At 32.4% G+C, this 19844-nt stretch overlaps 1 protein-coding gene across 2 annotated transcripts in view; it reads right to left on the bottom strand.

The window, feature by feature from the left end:
• LRRIQ3 (leucine rich repeats and IQ motif containing 3) overlaps window positions 1-19844 on the bottom strand; it is a 172471-nt gene that overhangs the window by 80382 nt on the left and 72245 nt on the right. For both annotated transcript variants that reach the window (XM_513491.7, XM_063800379.1), the window contains exon 5: window positions 2955-3114. In XM_513491.7, coding sequence (XP_513491.2) covers window positions 2955-3114 — 160 coding nt within the window. The remainder of the gene's footprint in view (window positions 1-2954; window positions 3115-19844) is intronic.

Genomic DNA, 19844 nt, shown 5'->3' with positions numbered 1-19844 from the left:
TCCTTTTGGCTCCCATGGGTGTGAGTATCTCTCACACTATATTCCTTCTAAATTCATGTTTGAAATATAGGAAGTAGATGAAAGCAGACTATTTATGCCAACAAAGTATAGGTAATAAAGGAATTACAACACAGTCCAGCCTAGGTTACTTACTATAAGTTTATAAGGAATTTGAAGTCAAAGCCCTGGTGGGGTATTGGTGTGTTTGCTATTACTCCCTGAACATATATTTTGCTTAGAACAGCAGTAACCTCCAAGGGAAAGGATCAACGATACCAAAGCCGATTTTAAATATCCTTAGGCATCCTAGCAAAATCTTTCATATTAGTATTCAGATTTTCCTAAAATCTATCATAATAGTATACAAGTTTTCCTTCAATTGGATCTAATTGAACTCCCACAGTTCTGTATTTATGCCAGCCTAATCTGTACCACTCACAACCACGCTTTAATACCTGTAAACCATGGAAAAGTAATGTCCCTAGTAAGTGTCTAGGAAGTGTTCCACATCCTCCATTTCTTCTATTCTGACCCAGCTGCTTTTGTCAAATTCACTCCTCACAGCCTCTGACTTCTGGTTCTCTATCTCATTTACAGTTAGTTCTTGCTCCATAAACACTGGATGTTTATTTGAACATCTAGTTTTGCATCGTAGTATTTCCTAAGTGAATGTAGCTTGAACTCACTCCTCTGTCTCTTCGCACTTTAGGTTCCATAGTTATGGGAATTATTAAACCCTTTAAGTCAAGCACGTTTTATTCCCAAACAGGAGAAGATTCAGATACTGATTACTTCATCTAATTACTGAACCTTGAATTCTATTCTTGGCTAATCCTTTGTATTGCTTTGCTCATGGCATGTTTTGTTGTTGCTATTGTTTTGTTTTTTATGAACTTTCAGTATTAAATGTTCATGTTTTCTCACCTCCACCCCTTTCCCTACTCCTTAACCCTTTCACTGTTCCTTTAGATTTATCAATTATCACTATAGTTTCTTACAAACCAAACTCCAAGGAACAAGAAATCAGGTAGCTCACTTAGTTGATATTATTATTTTTACCACTCAAAATAATAAAAGATAAAAGAATAATAAGTGAATAAAAATAATACATAATGAATAAAAGAATAATATGTAATTATTATATAAATAATAAAATAAGAATAATGAAAGATAATAATAAGAGAATAATATATCAACTAAGTGAGCTGAAGAGGAAACTACAAATGAAGCCAGCAGAAGATTGAAGGACAATTTTATATAAAGAAACTATTCATCAAAAAATAAAACTTACAATTAAAAATAATTTTAATTACTTTAAGAAATTGAGATGAAGACAACTTCTATAATATTCTATGAATGGTGGTTATAAAAAATAAAAATGCACAACACAATGTACATATTTATCAACTATGAAAGAATAGTTCTTAAAAAGTAACATTAATAATTATATAGTTAGCAGAATTATTCAAAATACAAGGGAGATTTCAAACATTCTTTATAATAAATTTATCTTGAAAAAACTTCATAATATTCAAAATACTTGCAAAACCTTGACAATGGTACATTTTATATAACTTTATACATACTAAAAAGTCTTTGGAAAATGAATATTTTATTTGATTTCATGCACATATATATTTGCTTGCCACAACAAAATATATACACGAAATATATATTTATACACAAACACATTGGTTGTCAATATATTAAAATTAGTTATAATTACACAACAAATTGGTTATCAGTATACTGATATCATACTCTCTAATCATACTCCGAAATCATACTCTGTATAAAGTATGTAAAAAAGCAGGTGGTATGCTCTGAAATCCAGTGATTTTATATTCTACACAGAGGGTCAAAACATACTTTAGATGAACTTTATAATTTTATATTACACACTATCATCTGGAGCAAATTAATACTGTTGGCACTGAGTGCTGATGAGGGACAAGTTTTAAGTAGAATACGTTTGCCTTTTGCATCCTATGTTTTTATTCAATGAATAACTTTCACACGATTTAAGGAGTTGAGAACATTACTATGCTATATCTGGAACACAGGTGTTCATTTGCCTTGAAATAAGACTAATGACAGTCTGGACCTTTTGTATTGCCTTCTAACAATGCTAATGTAATAGAAATATTTGTAGTTTAGGCTACTCAAGCAGAGAGCCACATATGAAGGAGCTTATCACAAACTAAGTGCTTTAGAAATTATAGAATGTTCACTCCAGTTAATTCTACTATAATGCTAAGTATTCATTTCTACCATTAATTAGTGTCCAAATCAAAACAAAATTATAAAGATAAAAAAGCACAAATTCTAGAGTCAGAAGACCTGGAGTCCAATCCTACCTATTAATTATGTAGCTTTTGGTAAGTTAATTAACCTCTATGTCTCTTAGTTTTCATATTGGTCAAAATGAGATAAAAAATATCTATCTATGGTGTTACAGAGAATAAGTTACATACCACTTGCAAAATGTCTAGCACAGTGCCTGGGATATAGTAGGCATTCAATCAACATAAATAAATTTCTTTCTATTTCCACTGGGTCCTCAAAGCAATTTATAATATAGCATAAAACCAATGAATGAATGTTGTATTATAGAGTTCCCACTCTTTAATAAACTAAATATTTATGTTTTCAATCACTGAGAAGTGGTTTTTACGTTACTATTACTACTTGTAAAAACTAAATAAAAAATTATATATATAAAGCATAAATTATTAAATGGTTGTGGTATACTATACTATAGATGCACCACAAAAATATATTTGTATTACATTACTATATAACTTTTTTCAATCAAAAAATATAAAGCAGGATATTAATAATGTAATGAAGGACATTTGATAGAGACTGAAGAAATAATAGCGCTACCTAAATCATAACTTTAATATCTTAAATAAATACATTTCAAAGAAAAATAATAAACTAATTATACTTACATGTTTCCAATATGCAAGCTTTCCTTTTATATTAGTTTCAGGTTTGAAAAAGAGATCCTTAAGGAGCTTATCTTCATACCCTTTGGTTATGTAAATCCATTTTGTTTCATATCCTCTAATAATTTTTTCCTGCTGTTTTTTTTTGTGGAAAAACACAGGGCTGAATATAAGGGGAGGGGAAAACTATTTGTTAGTTTTTTGCCATTAAAAAACATGAAAATTAGTCAGGAGTTCACTTACATCTTAGAAAACATAGTGTTAAATTGAATGTAATAATATATTTATTTTCATAGTAGTGTTATATAATGCTACTTAGTAACTAAGATTTGTTCATCAACATTCATCAGAGGATAAATGAATGCTGAGAAATTTCAGCTGATATGAATCTACAAACAATTCTGTACTTACATCTGGCTAAGCATTTTAATAAATAATGGGAAGGAGAACATGTCTAAATTATCTATAGAAACATAAGGTGAACAGTGTGAAGTTATTTTTTTTCCAAACCTAGTGAAGAAGGAACTTTTTAAATGAGGTAACAGTTATTACTATATCACAAAAATTATATTTGTACTTCATTACAAACTAGGAAATATACTCTAGAGCAGTATGTCCAACATAATATAAGCCAGAAATAATTTTAAGTTTTTGATTAGCCACACTAAAAAAAAAGTTTAAAAAACAGGTAAGCTTAATTTTAATACTATGCTTTATTTAACCCAATAGATCAAAAATATTACCCAATAAATGGCATCTACAAGCTAACATCATACTCAATGGTCAAAAACTACATGTTTTCCCTCTAAGATTAAAAACAAAGAAAGGATGTAATCTTTCATCAAACCTACTCAATATTGTACTACAATGCCTACTGGTCTAATAAGGCAATAAAAAGAAAACCATAGACCAATCTCACCTTTGAACACAGGCACAAAAATTCTAAATATTAGTGAAAAGAATCTAGTAATGTAAGCAAAGAATAATAACACTATGATCATGTGTTGTAAAACTCACTACGTCAACAAATTAGTGGAGGAAAAAAGTGTGATTATATAAGTACACACAGGAAAGTCATTGGATAAAATTTAGCAGCCTATCTTTATAGAAAAATCTTTGTAAAACAGGATCAAAAGAAACCACATCAATATCATGGAGGTGATTTACCAAAAATCAGTAACATCCATTCTGAGTGATAAAATAATCGTTTGAAGTAAAATGATAAATGAGGTAGATGGTTACCATTATTACCATTATTATTCAATAGGAGAAATAAAACTAGGAATAACTGAGGAAAGCAATCTTCTCACTTCTAAGATGTTTTAAGCAGACTCCACCTATTTACTCCTTCATTCAAAATATTTGTATTAATGACATACAAATTAGTTAAGGTAAAATATACTAAGATAATACAATTTATAATAATTTAAATAAGGCCGTTTACTTTCTCATGCTGACCAGTCTAGGCTAGTGGAGTAGCCCTGCTCCATAAAGTCATTCGATTTTGTTTTACCATATCCAAAATCACTGCCATCAGCTACATGATGAATGCACTCTAGCCCATGGAATAAGGAAACGTGAAAACAAAGGGGGAGCAATAACAATTTAAGCACATAAAATTGAAGTTGTACTCATTACTTCTGCTCACTTTCCAATATAACAACAACAACAAAAAATTGTAGTCTGATGAATATACTTAGCCACGAGAGAGTGTGAATACAATCTCTAGTTTTCAGTCAATTGCCAAAAGAAAAGAAAAGAATGGATGTTAAAGGGAAAAGTAGTCTTCTGCAAATGCTCAATATGTGCCCTGTGAAGAGAAAAAAAAAGTTTCTACCATGATGAAGCTTATATTCTCTACTATGTAGAGACAGATAGTATATAAATAAAATACAAAATATATAATAAGTAAATTGCTTTTTACATAGTCTGGTCTGGGATAATATTGCTAAGAAGAGACAAGATATAGCTGGCATCACAGAAAAAAACATTCCAGTCAGAGCAAATACCAAGTGCAAAGAACCAGGCAGAAGTATGCTTCATGAGACAAGACCACATTTGGCATGTCTGAAAAACAGAAAGAAGGTCACTGAGATGGAAAGTCATTGCAGAGCTTTGAGCAGAAGAGTCGCTTTGAAAAGGATCATGTTGGGGAGATGATTTTCTGGAATAGAGATGTGAGAAATTCTGTGGAATCTCTTCCCAGTGAAACAATATCTAGTGGAAATTATTTTTTTAAGTTATATATCTCTAGAAATTGTCCAAAGGGCATACAGCAAAATAAACATCTATTCAAGAAAATCTATTACATCTCAGTGTTAACAGTGAATCTTTGCCATTTAAACCACAATTTTCTCTCTTCTTTCCTCCCTTCCTCCCTCAACCCCAGTTCAGTATGACAGAAGTTCCACCCTGAATAAGTACTGCCAAGAACATAGGATCCCTCTACCACTGGGTCCCAGTTGAGGGCTATGGTATTTTCACAAGAAATGCATAAATTTATCTCACATCCCGATCCTACCTCCATGCTTCAGAGATATTATGTCAGGAAAGAATAGTTGAGAGGTCTGGGGCTTTCTTCATCCCTCCAGCTCCCACTGATAGGCAGAAGCTCTAATCAAGGTGCAACGGGTAGAGAATACTGGAGCCCTGGTAGCCCTTACTCCAGATCACTTGTAAGATAGCAATTCTGTGCCAGGTGAGGCAAGTTGAGAAGACTAGAGACTGCTGTCACAGCTGAGCACTCTATTTGTGAATGTCACTCTGAAAAAAGTGAGCCACTGCCTCCTCCTTCTGATCTAGGACAGTGGCACAGTGATTTTGCCTAAGGATAAATGTAGCCCATATGAACATAGAACCTGAAGTGCTCTCCTCATCCTCTCAAAGTGAACTGACTTTATGAAACAGAGTGTGGAGAATTTCAAATCTAAAGGCACTGTTAAAGACAGTAGAGATTATGATGTTAAGCAATTAAGAGGAGGATGGTAGCTCCATGAGACTAAAAAGGTAAACTGAAGATCAGGTTGAAGTTTTCCAGAGAAAAACAGGAAAAGAGCTAAGAAGAATATCGGGATTAGAGCAAACAGCAAAAACTGGCCTCAAAGATTACCCTGGAAGGGGCCCCAACATAAAATGAATCAGACAGTGGGTCAATTTATGTTCCAGAGCATTGTTAAAGACAATAGAACAATCAACCAGCAATTAGTGGAGGTTGACACTGGGTTTGATACTAAAAAAGTTCAGACAGCTTAACAGGGAAATCAGAGAAGACAGTCAAAGAAAGCTTATACCACTGTCCTACCAAGAGCAACATAGCTGGCCAAATAGCTGACTATAGCTGGTGCACGCTCTGAGGAGCAATATCAGAGCCTTGCACAATGCAGGGAAAATAGACTTCACTAAAATAGTCCAGCCAAATTATTAAACAAATAAACAAATCACAACAAGAAACTCTGGGTGGGGCTACAGTATCCCGGATTGTTACGATACATTACCTAAAATGTCTAATTTTAAACAAAATATTATTAGGCAAAGAAACACAAAAATGTAAATTATATACAAAATAGGGCAGACAACAGAAACCAACATAGAAAGGGCCCAGACAACAGGCGAAACAAAGACTTCAAAGCAGATGTTATAAATATGTTGAAAGAAAATCAAGCTTAAGTAAGTAAATACACTTAAAAGAAATCAAATACATTTAAAGGCATGACAACAATGCCTTTTCAAATAAAGACTATCAGTAAAGACATAAAAATAATTTAAAAAAACAAAAATTTTGCAACTGAGAAGTACAATAACTGAAACAAAAAAAATTTACTATGGTGGCTCAACAGATTATGCTGAAAAACAGAAATAAAATGAAGACAAGTGAACAGACCCACAAAAAGTTGAGGGATACAATTAAGTCCACCAGTACAAATAATGGGAGTACAAGAAAATAAGAGAGACAGAGAGAAAAAGGCAGAAAATAAATATTATAATAATGGCTAAAAATTCTAAAACTTGATTTTGAAAAATTAATCTACACATACAAGAAGTCCAATGAATGTAAAGAGGTCCACGTCCAGACACATCATAGTAAAACTATTGAAATCTAAAGACAGAAAATCTCGAAAATGTCTTCTTGAACTCAAGAAAAATGATGAGTCATGTCCAAAGGAACCCCAATAAAATTAACTATGGCTCTCTTATGAGAAACAATGGAAGCCAGAAGGCAATAGTATGACATTGTCAAAGTTCTGAAAGAAGAAAAAGAAGAAAGAAATTCAATTAACAATCTTAAATCCAGAAAATATGATCTTTCAAAACTGAAGGTGAAATAACAATGTTTCCAGATCAATACAAGCTAAAATAATTTACTTCTAGCAGCATGCTTTTTACGAGCTAATAAAGGAAGTTCTCTTTAGGCTGAAGTCAAGAGACCTCCATGCTTTTTAAGATTAAAAAAAGCAGAATGCTGGCAAAGGTAATTATGTAATTATTAATGGGTATAAATGCATATTTTTTCTCTTAACTAATTGAAAAAGTAATTATATAAACATATATATATATATAAATCCCCTCTCTCTCTATCTCTCTTTCTATATATACACACAACTATATATATAATTGTATCATTTTATGTGTATATTGTTATATACATACACATATATATAATTGTATTGTTGGATCCATAACATATAGAAACATATCTGACAATAAGAGCACAAGGAGGCAGGTGAGAGCAAGTTGGAATAGTGAAACTACCCCAAATGGTAGCTCAAATCCACAAAAATAAAGAGAACTAAAAATGATAAATAGAAATATAATATAACAAACTCTATGAATATATCCATTAATCTTTTAGTTTCTTTAAAAAGCTTACAGTTTTATAATGTAACAATTATAGTCACAAACTGTCGGATTTGTAACATGTATAGATGTAATATGTCTAATTTAATAGTACAAAAAGTGGGGAAAGGGAATAATGCTATATAGAAGTAATGTCTCCAAATCTCACTAGACTTAAGTTAGCATAAATATGAAGTAGACCAGATAAGTTAAAGTGTATATTGTAAGGCCTAATAAAAGCACCAAGATCATGCCTGTAATCCCAGCACTTTGGGAGGCCGAGGTGGGTAGATCATGAGGTCAGGAGATCGAGAGCATACTGGCTAACACAGTGAAACCCCATCTCTACTAAAAATACAAAAAATTAGCCAGGCGTGGTGGCAGGCACCTGTAGTCCCAGCTACTCAGGAGGCTGAGGCAGGAGAATGGCATGAACCCAGGAGGCGGAGCTTTCAGTGAGCAGAGATGGAGCCACTGAACTCTAGCTTGGGCAACAGAGCGAGACTCCATCTTAAAAAAAAAAATGCACCAAGAAAATCACTAAAAACATACAATTAAAAAATCAATAAAGAAATGTAAATGTTAAGCTATAAAATATTCACTAACAATAAAAGCTGTAAAAGAAGAGAGGAACAAAAAAGATATAAGACATATCTGTGAATAATGTTAAGATTTAAGTTTATTTTAAAATAAATTCCCCTTTTATTCTTAATATTTTATACAATTATATGATTAATTTTACATGGCTCCTATTTTAAATATAATCTTTACTTTTATTTTCATTTTCTTTCTAAAATATACTATCTTACCAAATGATTTATTTTTTATAATGTCTGAAAGAAAGTAAACTCATAGAATTGAAGCGGTACAAATCATTTCCACAACCTACAGATGTTAAAACCTAATTTTTATCTCAGAAGAAGTATTTATTCACTCTTTCATGAATTGCTCAATCATTCATTCATTCAAAAAACACTGTTCTAGACTCTAAGGACCTATTGATTAAAAATCCAAAGTCTAATGATGTTTAGATTAGGAAAACTTCTCAATGGAAGATTATTTTTCTCTTATTATAATGAATTATAAGGACAAAACATTTAAATTTAACTTTTACAAACATCAATTATTTAATCTCAACATTTCTTTAATATTTCCATCTCATCTTATTTTTACTGGAGACTCCCTAAATGACATTCTAACAGGAAGTGGCTTTTTAATGAACTACTGGCTGGAGGAATTCAGGAATTATCTGGTTGCCTTAGCAATTAAAACTGTCATTACAAAATAGAAAATAACTCAAGAGTTCAAAATAAAATGGGGTGTTTGTAAAACTTTGCTTTGCCTTCAATAAGTAAGTGGCTTCATTAATCCATTAAGATCCTGGCTGGACAGTGTGAGACAGTCTGGAACTTAAGATCAAGGTAACCTAGCCAGAAGACAGGGGTCTTGGATCTTTCATGAAATAACTCAGATTTACTCTAATTTTCCAAGAATAAAGGCTAAAAAACAGGAGAATTTTAAAGTTATGGTATATATTACAGTTTAGCTTCAGGGTCATGAATCTATACTGAGAAAAATACCCATAGCTTTCTTCAGATTCCCAAAGGAATCTGAACCCTCCCACCAAAAAGTCAAATGTTGGAACAGGTGTTAAAACAACTAAGAATGTTCTAAAAGAGAAGAAAAACAAGACTTGATGACAAAAACCAAATAATAAACGCTTAAAATGCATAATGTAAAATAGAAAATCAATACACAGAACTAAAACAATATAAATGAGGACATTATTCAATTAAAATAAGTCCAAAATATACATTCTAACTTTCTTTTTAAAAATCAAAATATATTGATTTTAAAAACCTGAAAACAAAAAACCCCACTACAGCTTAAAACAATAAAACAGAAGAATTCTCCAATATAGACGTTTTTCCACAGCAGAGTACCCAATATTAGAGAAATGTGTTGGTGTAGAGAGAATACCAACAGAATAAAAAATAAAAATCCATACACTGCCCTATACCTGGAGCTCTTGCCCTTGCCCACTGAAATTAAGGTAATAGAGTCTCACTATGTTCTTTTGTAACTTTGGAAATATGAGGTCATGTATTAAAGAATACTATCATGGCTTGAAATTTGAAGGCTAGAAAACCAATATAAGGGTCTATTAACAGTTCTCTGAAATGACAACATACAGGCAATCAGATATAAGGCTCACCCCCACTGAACCTGTCAAAGGGTGAGATAATAACTTCGGCAATTTCAGAAAAAAAATTGAGATTTCTTTCTATGGTATTAAATAAAAAACAATTGGATTAATTATTATTTTACAATTCAATACATAGGTATTATTAACTAAAAAATATTAGATAATTTTTAAGTTTTCCTCAAAGTTTGTTGCTAATTACCTGGGTTCAGTAGAAAAATACAAGGAAGTGAGCATCAAAATTCAAAGGAAATGTTGATCACAGTAATTTTTACATAAGAAAGAAGATACATATGTTTAGAATGCTTTAAAAGTATCTACAAAATGCTATCTGCAAAGAGCTTTAAATTTACATATTAATGAAAAAATTTAAGCCATTATGTAAGTATTAAGATTTTATGATAATAGGTAATATACCATTAATAAGGTATAAATTGCAGAAGCATGAAGAGCCAAACTTATAAAGACCCATAATTCAAATGATTATTAATTTAAAAGAGTAAATCTGCCCTGTTATGTACTTAGTCTTCAGCTCTATTTGTCCTAAAAAGGAAATGATTAGTTATAATGTAGTGCCACCTTTTAGTTCTTTTCTACTGTAAAACAAAGAAAGGTATATTAAATTATTTAAAAAGAATCATCACAATAATCACCACAATCAGTAAAGGAAAAGTCACTATCATTTTCAGAACATTTGTATATCAAAATATTTTAAATAGAAGTTATCCAGAACTGATGATAAAAGGTGATTTTCCAGGTAACTTTGGCAATGGTTGAAAGTAAAAATATAGATAGATGGAAAAGATGTGTATATTTTATCACAATTGGAAATATTAACTTTCAACATAGCCTTTAAGAGCTACCTCCAACCACCTTCATTCCTGTGGCTCATTTCATTAAATAAAGACTTGACTTAATGACAAGAGTCTCATGTAAAAAGTATGAAGAAAAGATAAGCAAAGTATGAAGAAAAGATAAGGCCTTATTATTTGTATTAACAGTAGTACAATTATTAGCAGAAATAATAGAAAAACAAATATTGTCTTGATAAGATTAATAATATACCAGCTTAGTGAGGTGGCTCATGCCTGTAATCCCAGAACTTTCGGAGGCCGAGGTGGGCAAATCACTTGAGGTCAGGAGTTCCAGGCCAGCCTGGCCAAGGTAGTGAAACCTTGTCTCTAGTAATACTACAAAAAGTAGCCAGGCATGGTGATGCACACCTGTAATCCCAGCTACTCAGGAGGCTGAGGCAGGAGAATCACTTAAACTCAGGAGGCAGAAGTTGCAGTGAGCTGAGATCGCACCACTGCACTCCAGTCTGGGTGACAGAGCAAGACTGTCTCAAAATAATAGTAATAATACACCATATAACTAGCAATTACTAGTATCAGTAATACAATAATAAAAATATAATTCTATATATCCATTGACCTGGCAAATCAAATTCTAGAAACTGTTTATAAAGACATTATAATGGATATATAGACATATGTAAATTTACAGGGTTTTGTCCCTATCTTTTTATAATTTAGAGAAAATAGAAACCATAATAATGTCCACCAAGAAGGGAGAATTTACCTAAATAAAACATAACCATTTAAAAGAATACATTTAGCTATTAAAAATTGTTATGGAATAATATCTAATACTATAGAAAATGGAACCAACCCTATTAGAAAATAGCAGGCATAACATACCCTTTTTTGTAAAATAAAAATACACTCACATGTATATGTACACATTTTTAAAATTGTATACACACACACACACAATTATCAATCATTACTACACTCTCGCTTTTACAGACCATTGCACAGGCGCCTACCCATACATTTGGTTCCACATTTTTCCCTTGTTCAAACGGACATAAACTTTTGCCCTTGTTTTTTGCAAACAAAGAAGTTTGTTAAATGTATTTTTTTGTAACTTGCTTTTCTAACTTAATACATTTCTGAAATCACTCAAATTAAATTTCAGAACTAACTCATTACTTTTTAACAACTGCATAATATTTTATACTGTCTTTGTATCCAGTTTTCAACAAAGGACACACATAAGTTTTTCAAGAGTTTTGCCACCAGAAATAAGACAGTATCTCTCTTGCTCTCTTTCTCTCTCTGTCTCTTCCCAGCCTTCTCCCCAACCCCACTACCTCCCACACACATATTTTATTTTTGTAGTATAAGTTTCAAGAACTGTTATTGCTGGCATAAGAGTGTATTAGTCAGGATTCTCTAGAAAAATAGAACCAGTAGAAAAAAATATAGAGATATATACATAGAGAGAGAGCAAGAGAGATTTATTTTAAGGAATTGGCTCACGCAATTGTGGAAGCTGGCAAGTCTGAAATCTGTAGGGCAGGCCTGCAGAGAAAAGTTGATGTTGCAATCTCAATTCCAACTCTGCAGTCTCAAAATTCAGGCAGGGTTTCTATGTCGCAGTCTTGAGGAAGAAATGCTTCTTCAAGAAATCTTGGTCTTTGTATTTGAGACCTTTAATTGATTAGATGAGGCTCACCCACATTATGGAGGGTAATATGCTTCACTCAAAGTCTACAAATTTAAATGTTAATCACATCTAAAATTCTACCGTTATAACAACATCTGGGCAGGTGTTTGACCAAGTAACTGAGCACCGTAGCCTAGCTATGTTGACACATAAAATTAAACATTACAAATAGTATAACACTTTAAAAATTAATTTTAGTAAAAATTGTCATTTTATTTTTTAAAATGGTGATAGCAATTGTCACCAGCAATATAATTCCCTTTCTCTTAAATCCTTATAAGAACTATTATCCCACTTTAATTTTTTTTTCAAATTATTAGGGAAATATATCTAATTGCTGATATAATTTGCATACTCTTGAATATTAATGAGGTTAAAGATCTTTTGATATGTTGGTTGGTAGTTTATATTTCTTCTTCTGTAAGTTGCCTATTCACATCCTTTGTCCATTTTTTTCTGACTCATTTTTCTTTGCTCGACTACTTTATATACAAGCTATTTATATGTGAACATTTTCTGATTTGTATAGACATATTCTTTTGAAAGTAGTTAAATACATTTTCTCCATATATAGGTCACTCACAGTCTCCCCCACAACAACGTTACAAAAATATTCAACTTAATTATCTTCTAATGTCCTATATGTAATGTTTTAACTCATCTGAAATATATTTTTGTTTATGGGTGTACAGTAAGAAAACAAATATTTTGTTTAGAAAGATAAACAATTTTACCACTATCAATTATTAAATAAATCATCCTTTCCCCACCAAATTAAAATAATACTCCTATCCTACTTTGAGATTCCCTTATATACACAGCTCTTTTTAGGGGCCCTTGTTATTCTGTTCATCTGATTTCTCTATCCCTGTGTCAATACAATCATATATCGATAAAGTGGCCTAAAAGTAAATTTTAATATTTGGAAAGGCATATTTCTTCAGATGTTTCTTGGATATTACAAAGCACTTAATTTTCCTTCTCTGGAACTTTAAAAGCATATTTCCCAGTATCTCTACAAAAACAAGATTGTAATTGAAATCACTTATGTTTAAACATAAACTTAGAAAGGATGGTTATTTGTATTATATTGAATTCTCACCCAGAAATATGGTATTTATTTATATATGTTCAGGTTTTATTGTTTGATAAAATTATTATTTTCTTCACATAGGATCTTTATTTTTTGTATGTTGTTTCTTTTTTTTTTTTTTTTTTTGACATGGAGTCCTGCTGTGTCGCCAAGCTGGAGTACAGTGGCGTGATCTCGGCTCACTGCAACCTCTGCCTCCTGGGTTCAAGTGATTCTCCTGCCTCAGCCTCCTGAGTAGCTGGAATTACAGGTGCATGCAACCATGCCCAGCTTGTTTTTGTATTTTTAGTAGAGACAGGATTTCACTATGTTGGCCAGGATGGTCTTGATCTCTTGACCTTGTGATCCGCCCACCTCGGCCTTCCAAAGTGCTGAGATTACAGGTGTGAGCCACAGTGCTGGCCTCTATGTTGTTTCTTAAATATTTTCCGGTTTTATTAACAAGGGGAAATATAAAATTTTCCATTTATATGCAATTGGAATTTTGTTAGTATGAAGAAAAACATCAATTTTTATATATGCATATTTTGTATCCAGCCACCAGCCAAACAAATTTTTAAATTCTACTAATCTCTTTGATTTACCATTCATATTAATACATTATATAATAATATAATTTCTTTCTTATTTTCTAAACATGTGGCCAGATTTATCTTATGTATGGCCTTAACTTGAAACTCCAAAACAATGTTAAAAATTTTAAATTTTAAAATAAATATGATAATATTTAATAAATAGCTCAGTCTTTTAAAATTATTTTTATTAGAAAGAGTGTTAATTTTATTAAGTTACTTTTCGGGCACTCAATAACATGATTACATTTTCTCCATTAATTAACTGTATTAATAAGTTTCCCACTTATTATCCCTCGACTCGTGGACTAAACTTTACTTGGTCAAATTTATTAAACCTCTCATATATTGCAGAACATTATGATTGATTAACATTTAACATTTGTGTCTACCTGTGTTCCTGATGCTGGGCAGTAACATTTTTATTACCCTGTCATGTATTAGAATTAAAATTGTACCAACCTTATAAAATGAATAGGTATTTAAAAAACTTTTCCTATGGGCAGGAATAATTTAAACAATATTATAGTCTTGTTCGTTAAAGATTATGTGGAACTCAGAAATAAAACCACTTGAGAATAGTGTCTTTGTCAATGTTCATTCATTATTTTATTGTTTGCTTATTGGTCTACAGAGATATTATACTCACCTTGAGTCCATTTTGATGGTTCGTATTTGCTAGATATCATTCTTATTTTGGCAGATGAGTGCCATCCAACTTTTCCATGTCATGACAAACAAAGAAAATGATATTATTTGTTTATTACTGAAAACAAACCAAGTAACTTGTGGCTGGAAGGGACCTGCCAAAAAGGTGCAGAGGATTACGGCTGCCCTAGGCTTGCACTGATTGCTGAACCATAACCCCTTATGGGCAAGACTATGTGGCACAGTAAGCTAGTGAGAAGTTTTTCTCTAGACTTTAATATTTCATAGTTTTGTAGGCTAGTCATTTATATAATTTTAATCTTATTAGTAATTTTGGTTACAGATCTTCTCATTACTTTTCTGTTTTTTTAATTATACTTTAAGTTTTAGGGTGCATGTGCACAACGTGCAGGTTAGTTACATATGTATACATGTGCCATGTTGGTGTGCTGCACCCAGCAACTTGTCATTTAACATTACATATATCTCCAAATGCTATCCCTCCCCCCTCCCCCTACCCCACAACAGGCCCCAGTGTATGATGTTCCCCTTCCTGTGTCCATGTGTTCTCATTGTTCAATTCCCACCTATGAGTGAGAACATGCAGTGTTTGGTTTTTGGTCCTTGCGACAGTTTGCTGAGAATGATGGTTTCCAGCTTCATCCATGTCCCTACAAAGGACATGAACTCATCATTTTTTATGGCTGCATAGTATTCCATGGTGTATATGTGTCACGGTTTCTTAATCCAGTCTATCATTGTTGGACATTTGACTTGGTTCCAAGTCTTTGCTATTGTGAATAGTGCCGCAATAAACATACATGTGCATGTGTCTTTATAGCAGCATGATTTATAATCCTTTGGGTATATACCCAGTAATGGGATGGCTGGGTCAAATGGTATTTCTAGTTCTAGATCCCTGAGGAATTGCCACACTGACTTCCACAATGGTTGAACTAGTGTACAGTCCCATCAACAGTGTAAAAGTGTTCCTATTTCTCCACATCCTCTCAGGCACCTGTTGTTTCCTGACTTTTTAATGATCGCTATTCTAATTGGTGTGAGATGTTATCTCATAGTTTTGATTCACATTTCTCTGACGGCCAGTGATGATGAGCATTTTTTCATGTGTCTTTTGGCTGCATAAATGTCTTCTTTTGAGAAGTATCTGTTCATATCCTTCGCCCACTTTTTGATGGGGTTGTTTTTTTCTTATAAATTTGTTGGAGTTCCATGGTACTGGTACCAAAACAGAGATATAGACCAATGGAACAGAACAGAGCCCTCAGAAGTAATGCCGCATATGTACAACCATCTAATCTTTGACAACTCTGACAAAAACAAGAAATGGGGAAAGGATTCCCTATTTAATAAATGGTGCTGGGAAAACTGGCTAGCCATATGTAGAAAGCTGAAACTGGATGCCTTCCTTACACCTTATACAAAAATTAATTCAATATGGATTAAAGACTTAAATGTTAGACCTAAAACCATAAAAGCCCTAGAAGAAAACCTAGGCAATACCATTCAGGACATAGGCATGGGCAAGGACTTCATGTCTAAAACACCAAAAGCAATGGCAACAAAAGCCAAAATTGACAAATGGGATCTAATTAAACTAAAGAGCTTCTGCACAGCAAAAGAAACTACCATCAGAGTGAACAGGCAACCTACAGAATGGGAGAAAAATTTTGCAATCTACTCATCTGACAAAGAGCTAATATGCAGAATCTACAATGAACTTCTCGTTACTTTTCTAAAATATTTTTTTCTGGCCTGGGCCTATTTCATTAGTCTTTTGAGAGAATAAACATTTAGCCCTCACTCATTTGTGGGAGCTAAAAATTAAAAGCATTATTTCCTAACTCTAGTTTTTTTGTTCAACTTCTGTGTTAATTTTCCATTCCAACTTTTATTTACTTATTTTTAAATTTTTAATTTTTGTAGGTACATAGGAGGTGTATATAGTTATGGGGTACATGAGATATTTTGATACAGGCCTATAATGCATAACAATGTCATCAGGATTAATGGGGTATCCATCACCTCAAGCATTTATCCTTTCTTTGTTTTACAAACAATCCACACATATTCTTTCAGTTATTTTATAATGTACAATTAATTATTCTTAACTATAGTCACTCTGGTGTGCTATTAAATACTAGATCTTTTTCATTACATCTAACTGTATTTTTATGCCCATTAACTGTCCCCATTCCACCCACCCTACTACCCTTCCCAGCTTCTGGTAACCATCATTCTATCTCTACTTCCATGAATTCAACTGTTTTAATTTTCAGCTCCTATAAATGAGTGAGAATAAGCAAAGTTTGTCTTTCTGTGTCTGCCTTATTTCACTTAACATAATGACTTCCAATTCCAGCCATGTTGTTGCAAATGACAGGATCTCATTCTTTTTCTGTGGCTGAATAGTATTTCATCGTGTATATGTACCACATTTTCTTTATTCATTCATTCATTTGTTGATGGACACTTAGGTTACTTTCAAATCTTGGCTATGGTGAATATTGCCACAATAAACATAGGAGCACAGATACATCTTCAACAGACTGATTGCCTTTACTTTGGGTATGTCCTTAGCAGTGGGAATGCTGGATCATATGGTAGTTTTTGTAGATATTTGAGGAATATCCAAGCTGTTGTCCATAGTGGTTGTCCTAATCTACATTCCTACCAACAATGCCAATGTCAAATTATACTACAGAGATATAGTAACCAAAACAACATAGTACTGTCATAAAAACAGACATCTACAGATGTCTCTATATCTTTGCCAGCATTTGTTTTTGCCTGTCTCTGATAATAGCCATTTTAAATAGGGTGAGATGGTATCTCAATGTAGCTTTGATTTATGTTTCTCTGATGATAAATTATGTTGAGCACCTTTTCATATATATGTTTTCCATGTATATGTCTTCTTTTGAGAAATGTTCATTCAGAACTTTTGCCCATTTTCTAATCAAATTATTAGATTTTTTTTCCTATAGAGTTGTTTGAGCTCCTTATATATTGTAGCTATTAATTCATTGTCACATGGATATTTTGCAAATATATTATCAATTTCTGCAGGTTGTCTCTTCACTTTATTGTTTCCTTTGCTGTGCAGAAGCTCTTTAACTTTATGTGATCCCATTTGTCTAATTTTGTTTGGTTGCCTGTGCTTGTGGAGTATTACTCAAAGCTTGTTGCACAGTCCAATGTCCTGGAGAATTTCCCCAACGTTTTCTTATAGTAGTTTCATAGTTTGAGGTATTAGCATTAAGCTGTAAATACATTTTGATGTGATTTTTCTATATGGTGAGAGATGGTGGTCCAGTATCATTGCTCTGACTACAGATACCCAATTTTCCCAACACCACTTACTGAAGAGACTGTCTTTCTCCAATGCATGTTCTTGGCACCTTTATCAAAAATCAGTTCACTGTAGATATATAGATTTGGTTCTGAGTTCTCTATTCTATTCCATTGTTCTATATGTCTGTTTTTATGACAGTCCTATGTTGTTTTGGTTACTATATCTCTGTAGTATAATTTGAAGTCAGGTAATATGATTCCTCCTGTTTTGTTCTTCTTGCTCAAGCTGACTTTGGCTTTTCTGGGTCATTTGTGGTTCCATAAAAATTTTAGGATTGTTTTCTCTATTTCTGTGAAGAATGTCATTGATATTTTGGTAGGGATTGCATTGAATCTATAGATTGCTTTGAGTAGTATGGACATTTTAAAAATATTAATTATTCTAATCCAGGAACATATGTATTTCCATTTTTTTGTATCCTCTTCAATTTCTTTCATCAATGTTTTAAGTTTTCATTGTAGAGATTGCTCACTTCTTTGGTTAAGTTAATTCCTAGGTATCTAATTTTATTTCTAGCTATTGTTAATGGGATTAATTTCTTGATTTATTTTTCAGATTGTTCACTGTTGGTATACAGAAATGCTACTGGTTTTTCTATGTTGATTTTGTATCCTGCAACTATACTGAATTTATTCATCTGTTCTCAATTTTTTTGGTGGGATTTTTGGGTGTTTTCAAATATAAGATTATACCATCTGCAAACAAAGATAATTTGACTTATTCCTTTCCAATTTGAATGCCCTTTATTTCTTTCTTTTGCCTGATTGCTCTAGCTAGGACTTCAAGTACTATGTTGAATAACAGTGATGAAAGTGGACATCCTTGTTGTGTTCCAGATCTTAGAGAAAAGACAGTTTTTTCCTATTCAGTCTGAATCTAGCTGTAGGTCTTTAGTACACAGCTTTTATTTTGTTGAGGTATGTTCATTCTATATCTAGTTTATTTAGGTTTTTATCATAAAGGGATATTGGATTGTGTCAAATGCTTTTTCAGTATCAATTAAAATAATTATATAATTTTTGTCCTTCAATTCTGTTAATATAATGCACCACATTGATTGATTTATGTACGTTGAACCATCCTTGCATTCCTGGGATAAATTCCACTTGGTGGTGATGAATGCTCTTTTTAATGTGTTGTTGATTTTCGTTTGCTGTTATTTTGTTGAGGATTTTTGCATCCATGGTTATCAGGGATTCTGGAATGTAGTTTTCTGTTTTTGACCTGTCTTTTTCTGATTCTTTTATCAGGATAATACTGGCCTTGTAGAATGAGATTGGAAGTATTCCTTACTCCTCTATTTTTGGGAACAGTTTGAATAGGATTGGTGTTGGTTCTTCTTTAAATGTTTAGTAAAACTCATCAGTGAAGCCATCAGGTCCTGATGTTTTCTTTGCTAGGAGACTTCCTATTACAGCTTCGATCTTATTACTTGTTATTGCTCTGTTTAGGTTTTGGATCGTTTCACGGTTCAATCTTAGTAGGTTGTATGTGTATAAGGATTTATTCATTTCTTCTAGGTTTTCCAATTTATTTGCATATAGTTTCTCATCGTATCAACTAATAATCTTTTGGATTTCTGTGGTATTGCTTGTGATGTCTCTACTATTATCTCTGATTTTGCTGATTTGGGTCTTCTCTCTTTTTTTCTTGGATA

This window comes from Pan troglodytes, chromosome 1 (genome assembly GCF_028858775.2).
Source record: "Pan troglodytes isolate AG18354 chromosome 1, NHGRI_mPanTro3-v2.0_pri, whole genome shotgun sequence".
NCBI classification, from domain to species: Eukaryota; Metazoa; Chordata; class Mammalia; order Primates; family Hominidae; genus Pan; species Pan troglodytes.
This window is presented reverse-complemented; position numbering and strand designations above follow the sequence as displayed.